The 6,997-nt window shown below is 51.6% G+C and overlaps 1 protein-coding gene across 2 annotated transcripts in view; it reads left to right on the top strand.

Moving 5' to 3' along the window:
- Positions 1-1,668: 1,668 nt before the first annotated feature.
- Positions 1,669-6,997, top strand: part of NHS (NHS actin remodeling regulator) — a 254,573-nt gene continuing 249,244 nt past the window's right edge. For both annotated transcript variants that reach the window (XM_051795021.1, XM_051795020.1), the window contains exon 1: positions 1,669-2,625. In XM_051795021.1, the coding sequence (XP_051650981.1) occupies positions 2,232-2,625 (394 nt within the window). In that variant the 5' untranslated portion in view covers positions 1,669-2,231. The remainder of the gene's footprint in view (positions 2,626-6,997) is intronic.

Genomic DNA, 6,997 nt, shown 5'->3' with positions numbered 1-6,997 from the left:
AGAGAGATGGTGGAGTCTACAGAAATGTATAGTAGTAATAACAGGGTGGGAAAAGTAAATGAAGAGTAAGCGCTGGCTTCTGGTAGCTTTGCTAAGACTGAGAAGGGATGGACTGCTGGTACCAAGGCAGTATGAAGCAGAACGTTCTTTCAAGGGAAAGAAGAGAGCTGCACAGCTCTTGTCCTACCGGAACTGGTCAGATAGTATGTGCAATTGGGAGGCTGTGGTAAGGCGCAATCTAAAATCCTGCTTCTTGCAGCTTTTACCTGTTATGTATTGCTCAATTCACTGGCTCATCAGGTGCCTGAGAGAGAGGCAGGATGAGTGCCTGAGCTGATTTCCTCAGAGGTCTCTCCTGGCCCTGCCTGGTGAGTGCTATATTCCTGTTTCTTCATCCTTTTCTTGTGATCCCACACCAGTTTGAATGGCTGCTGCTCTTACTGAAGCATTAAAACTTAACCATTCCCCCCTGCTTTATGAACCTCAAGTGAAATATTAAAATACCTTTCAGTGGCTTATAAATAACGTGCCACGACTCCCACAGGTAGGAAGAGTAGCACAGTCCATGCTCCATTACCAGAGCTAAAAGCCTCCCTGATGCAGAAGAAACTCAGGAGCATGGGGTACGAATGTTGCAGTGATTTTAGCATTGTCTCATCTTGGGTCCAAGAAATACTTTTTGTACTGTTTGAGCACTGCCCCTGGACCTGCAACAGCTCTCACATCTCTGCTTGCTCCCACTGGGTTGCACTTAAACTTCAAACTCCCTAGGAGGTGTAGGGAGGTGATGCTGAGATTTGGGCAGGCTCTGAGCCTTCCCCATTCTCTGAGTGCAGGGCTGAGGCCCATTTCAAGCCAAGTTAGAAAACTGAGCTAAAGACATGAGCTGCCTCTGTATCATGGTTGTTCCCCTTACCAGAGGCAAAGTATGAAGGCACACAATCAGTCCATGGCAAAAGCCAGCAGCAGGGCCAGTTTATCAGCTCAGACTTTGATCTCTGTGAAAGCAGCCGTATCTGCCCTCTTGACCTAAGCTTGTCCCAGGAGCATGTTGTTGGTTCGGCAGAATGTGGGGTGTCCGTATCACCAGGCTGGTGGTGATGCCCTCTGCAGCTCAGGCTATTTGACCAGAGGTAATTGAAAGCTGCCTGAATGTGGTCATGTAATGACAGACTGTACCACAACACACATGTGCAAGGATGACAAGGTCAAGCAGGCAAACTTAGGCTAATGTTTCCAAAGTGGGGAATGCCTGCATTTGCGTCTGTGTGGCTCTCCTTTTATGGTAGCTCCTTCAGTGGTATTTATAACCAATAATTTAGAGTTTATGTTCAGATTTCACACCTGCTCGTTAGGCACGTTCACCTTTCAGAAGTGCATGTATGCAAGCCGAGTAGTCTTGTGTCAGAAGCAGTGCTCCTCGTCTGACCGAAACCCAGCTTTTCTCTCCTCAGAAGCCCGGTGACCAAGTGCATCCACCTGACTTTAGGGAGCGCAACATCCTCCACGGTGCCCCAAGGGCACCAGCCTCCCGCAGTGTTCGGGCTTGGCTCACCTGGGTTCCCTTTTGCCCCTGGCGACAGCTTTTCCTTGTGCTTCTTCTTCTCCGCACCTGAGCAGTGCTCCCGCCGGAGGGGAGGCAGGCCGGGCCGGGGGCGTAGAGGAAGAGTCTCCCCGGCGCAGCGATCCCCGGCCGACCCTGACCGCCGGTGCCTCCCGGCGCCCGCGCCCCGGGACGGCGCTCCCGCGCCGGGCCCCGCAGCGCCTCCCCGTGGCGGCGACCGCTCGGCACCGCCCCGGTCCCGGCGCCCGCCCCCGCCCCGCCGCTCTCCCGGGCGGGAGGCTCGGCGACTCGCTCCTCCTCGCGGCCGCAGGATTCCTCTCTCCGGGCTTTCGGGCTGCCCCTTCACACCCGCCGCCGGAGCGGGACGGCGTGCGAGCGAGAGGGCGAGCGAGCGAGGCGGCGCGGATGCGCCCCGGCTCCCCGCGGCGGCGGCGGCGGCAGCGGCAGCAGCAGCGGCGGATGCTCGGCGGCGCGGCGGCCGCTCCGCAGCCCAGGAGCCCCACGCAGGGGGACAGCGAGGCGATGAGCCGCCCGCCGGCGGCCGCCCGCGAGTGACGGCGGCGGGGCAAGGAGCGGCGGCGGCCAGGAGGAAGAGGAGGAGGAGGAGGGCAGCGATCCCTGCCAGTGCCCGCGGGAGCCCGGGAGAGCCCCGGCCGAGGGCTCGGCCATGCCCTTCGCCAAGCGGACCGTGGAGCCTCAGCGGCTGTGCCGGCGGCAGCCCGCCGCCTCTGTGCTGGAGGAGAGCTGGGTCGCGGAGCCGCCGCCGCGGGACCCGCCGCCGGAGGAGCCGGGGACGGCGGGCGAGGGCACCGAGGCGGCCGGCGGCGGGGAGAGGGAAGCGGCGGCGGTGCTGATGGTGCTGGACCTCTGCTCGGTCAGCAACGTAGCCCTGTCGCGGATCCTCCGACAGCTCTCCGACGTGGCCCGGCACGCCTGCACCCTTTTCCAGGAGGTCGAGGCTGACATCCAGGGCACTCACCGCCGCGTACGGGCGCTGCACGGCCGCATCGCCGGCCTCCAGGGAGCTGTGCGCGGCCTCGACCCCAAGCAGGAGGCAGTGCGTAAGTACCACGGAATGCGAGATGGATGGGGAGCACCGCGGGATGGATTGGGCGCACCGCAGGATGGATGGGGCGCACCGCAGCTCGGGGCACCTGGCGGGGAAAGCCAACCCCGGGCAAACCGCCGTGCAAAGTTTGGGGCCAGAGTCGGTGGGAAGGGAATCTCGGCGGGGCAGCGGAGTGGGAAGGGGCTGGGCCAGGCGGGCGCGGATCGGGTCGGGTCGGTGGGCGCCGCTGGGCGCCGCGGCGATGCCGGCGGGAGGGATGATGTCAGTGGTTTGTGCCTTACGTAAGGAGCTGGCTGGCGGGGCTCTCGGGGCGCATCTTTTGCAGCCAAGGGTTTGGCCTGGGAGAGGGACGACGTCTGTCTGCGGGGCGCCGCGGGTGATGGGATGTGGATGATCCGCCGCACCCGGGCATCTTTGGATTTTATGCCTTTGCCGGCCTGTCCCCTGTCCCCGAGAGATGTCTTTCCCGTAGAAGTGACTCTGACTTCCCGATTGAAATTTTAAGGTCTTAAGTAGAAATAATAAAACTCCTTCGTCGTTTCCCAACTTTCGGGGCCATAAAATAAGGAAGTTTAACTAATGACATCTTTCTGTTTAAAGAGTGGCTTGAGGAGCCGGGCGGGAGGGGAAAGGGGGGGGAAGGGAGGAGGGGAAGGAGAAAGATCAAGGCAATATGCGACTTGTGTTATGAGCAGTGATTGAATCCTGTTTCTTTTCCACCCAAACTATAAAAGCGGTGACAGGCTCCGTAGTCCTAACAGCTGCTGATTTCTGCTGAATATGGCTCGTGTTCACAGAAATGTAGTGATTTTGTACTCTCATTGATGTGTGTGCTTCCCAAGACTTGTGGATATGTATTTTTTGTTAGGTAGGGCTGTGGATTGGAAGTCTGGAATAGCAGAGATTGAGGTCGATTCTGACCTGTTATTATCTGATTTAGGAAAAACAATGGCTTAAAAGGGGAATTTGGCTTAGTTTTTGCCTCCTGCTGTACCCCTTTAAATCCTGAATACCTCCGCTGAGTACAGCAAAGTGAGTTTACACTGGGGTAAATGAGACTATTCCTCTTCTAGGTGTTTTTAATGAATGTGCCATTTAAAAAATGTGTTCTGGATTTCCTCCCCTTTGGAGTGGTATGGAATATAAGTAACTCTTCTAGGATCAATGAAGCTCTACTGATTAATGGAATCAAGCCTTAAGTATTCAACGGTATTTAAGCTACATACTCGGCAGCTCTGGAGTGACTTTGCTGGTGATATATTAATATACATCAACTGTAAATGAGACCAAGAGAGACTTTCTGTGGTTTCAGGATGAGTGTGTAATCAGAGCAGAGTGCTGGGCTGTGATTGGAAACTGCGGTGAGAAGGAGGCTTGGCTGAGCTAGTGAGGGAACTGTCTGAGGAAATGAAACTCCTCGTATCACATTCTCATCTGTAGGTCTTTTGAGCTGAGTAACTGCGGGTATATACTAATGTAAGTGAGAGCAGAGCTTAGCCGTTCTAATCTGTACGGCTTTCTTCTTTCTGGATTGTGCAAGTGCAGCTTGTTTGCAAATCACAGAGCAAAATCTTGATATTACAGCACAGTTATGTCATCTGCTTAATTAGAGAGTCTGGCTTTATCCCTGTGATGATAAATGCAGAATCCGTTTCTTTGGTGTTCTGTTTTCTTTTAAATCCTTCTCTCCTTAGGAGGGGAGAGACTTTTGGTCATGATCTTCCCTGTGTCTGCCAGCTGTTCCTCTCCCCCTTGTATACAGCACAGTGCCACTGATATAGCTGCAGATGTCCCCCGCTGTGGTCAGCCAAAGGATCCTCCACAGTGTCGGGGCTTTGCTGCCACCCATCCTCCAGTAGGAGTGTATCTTGCCTCCAGCTATACAGCTGCTTGCAGGCACATCCCCCAGTCCTCACCACTTCTTTCCTTGCAGCGCTGTACCACATTTCTTTAAAGGTGAAAGTCACACCAAACTGCATGAGCAGTCAACTTCTTTGCATGCTCTGGCTGCTTTTATTCCCCATCCAGTGCTGGACCAGCAGAGCTGCATTTGCATAGTACTACATCTGAACATCTCAACTGAGCCGAACAGCTCCATTCTGTACATCACCTCCTCACATACCCCAAATCCATATACATACACCTACAGCAACGCCTCCCTTTGGCCCCTAGGCTGCTCACTGTTTCCAAGGGATAGATAAAACTACCTCGCAGGAAACTGCCCATCCTTGCTGTAGTGTATAATGATAGTGTGCTTTGTCCTTTCTGGGCTGACGCCTCCTCCTTCATTATTACTTTCAGCAAGACTAATGCTAATGTTTGTTTCATGCATGAGGTGCCTACACAATTCACTCCTGAAAGTATTACGCTCAAGTTACTGCACCCAGTTGTTTTTTTGAAACCAAGAGAGCAATTGTGGGTGGTCACAGGTCTGCCCAGGACTTAACCAGAATCACATTAAGGCATACTGACTTCTACCTCCTGTGGCAAACATGAGAATGATGGGATAGCCTCAGGGGTCAGTCATTTGGCTGTCCAGCCCAAATGACACATCTGAGAATAATTCAGAACTGGATGGAGGTTTGGACTGACAACCACAAGGAACAAATTGGTGACGGGCATGCAGCCACTGCACCTGTGGCATCACTGTAATGGTTGCATTGAGCTTACTGCATACCAGGAGTCTGGAGGGGCATTGGCCAAGACACCATGTACCGGGATGTTAACACTATGACAGTACAGCCCAACCACACGTCTTCTAAGTATTCATTTTAAAACTACTAGGATATCTTGCTGCAGTGAGACATTCTTAATGTTCCAACTTCAAGTGCAGCACAGTGATTTGAGAATAATGCTATCAGACATGTCCTAGATACTGAGCGGTGACAGTGGAAGGCCTTTTTCTCCATGCCTCATAAGCCAGCTCTATTCTGAGATTCGCTTGTGAAGGCACAGGCTGGGTAGGGAAAAGGAAATAATGGGCTAATGCCATCTCCAGAGCTACTGGAGCCAGTGGTTAGAGGGGCATTCCTTGCCCAGAATGCCATTCCTTGGCAATCGGAGAGGTGATACTGAGAGGAAGTGGAGCAGGAAAGGAGCTCTCTTGAATAGCATATAATACAATTTTGCATAATAATGTATATTATATTGAAAATTATGTATTATGGTATTAAAATAAAACATTTATGTTGGATTCAGGAAATATTAACAAAGAATTAAAATTAATTAAAACTGGGATTTTCTCAGTAATGCTTATCACTACTGCTGTCCTTTTCACAAGGCCTTAACATTCTCAGCTCTGTTGCTATTGCGGTGGTGGACATTTACAAGAATGTGTATACTTTGCATTAAGAAAAGTACTTAAACTCCTCTGCTGAGCTAAGGGTAAGGGTATTTACCTATGTGTTGCCCTTTTGTTTTTGCCACTGTTCAGAAAGTGGGATTGGAAAATCTCGTTAGGTGCAATAAAGGACTTATTCTGGGCTGTCGCAAGCAGGTCATCTTCAAAAACTCAAGGTCCCTTGCCTCTGCCTCCCCAGATGCTGTTTGTCCTTTCATCTTTCTTTTAAGTCTCTGGCCAGCTAGCATCTTGCAAATATGAATCCTTTCCCACCCTCTGACTGGAAAAGAAACAAGGGTGAGAAATGTTTTCCTGTTCAGCTCCTGAACTAACTACTTTGCCCTTCTGTCACTCCAAGTACTTTACTGCTTTTCATCATGAGCAGCTCCAGGGTCTGCTTCTAAAACAGAACCATGTGGGAATAACATGATTGTTGTCAGTCTGAGTGTTGCTTAGGGTTTTCTTGTTGCCAGCAAGAGAACTGAGCAGTGTGGTACTGCCCAGTTTTATTATTAGATGCTTGGTTATCTTGGTAGTACAGAAAGGTAGAAGTGCTGGACTTGGGACTTGGTGCCTCCATTATTTGGAAAGATGATTTCTCAGTCTAGGGGACTACAGATCTGGCAGTTTAAGTGGAATATTGTACTTTTCAGAAACTGATGATGTAAGCCATCTTGCTTTCTGAATAATCGGCATCGACTGGGCAGCAGATTTTGAAAGCCCTAGCTAATGAGATCCTTTTTGCACCCTGGCATCCCGGAGAATTCCACACATTCCAGACTTTTTTTCTGAAAGCATCAACGTGTTACCAGTAGCCAATCTTTCTAAAAGCTGTATCGTTTCCAGCAGTTGCCTGCTGTATCTTCATTGCTCCATTTTTCCATTCCTGATTTTCCTATGTGCTAGCAGTTAGTGATGCAACTGCTTAGAAGTGTGGGGATCTCCCGTGTTACTCTGCTCTTCAGAGGCCCCTGGATCTCTACAGTGAGCTCCCCTATAGGTTTTTCTTCTTTCCTGAAGTGTC

Source organism: Manacus candei, unplaced genomic scaffold (genome assembly GCF_025592945.1).
Source record: "Manacus candei isolate 608988 ecotype Guabito, Panama unplaced genomic scaffold, ASM2559294v1 h1tg000041l, whole genome shotgun sequence".
NCBI classification, from domain to species: domain Eukaryota; kingdom Metazoa; phylum Chordata; class Aves; order Passeriformes; family Pipridae; genus Manacus; species Manacus candei.
The sequence above is the reverse complement of the archived record's forward strand: the minus strand, read 5'-3'. Positions and strand labels throughout refer to the sequence as shown.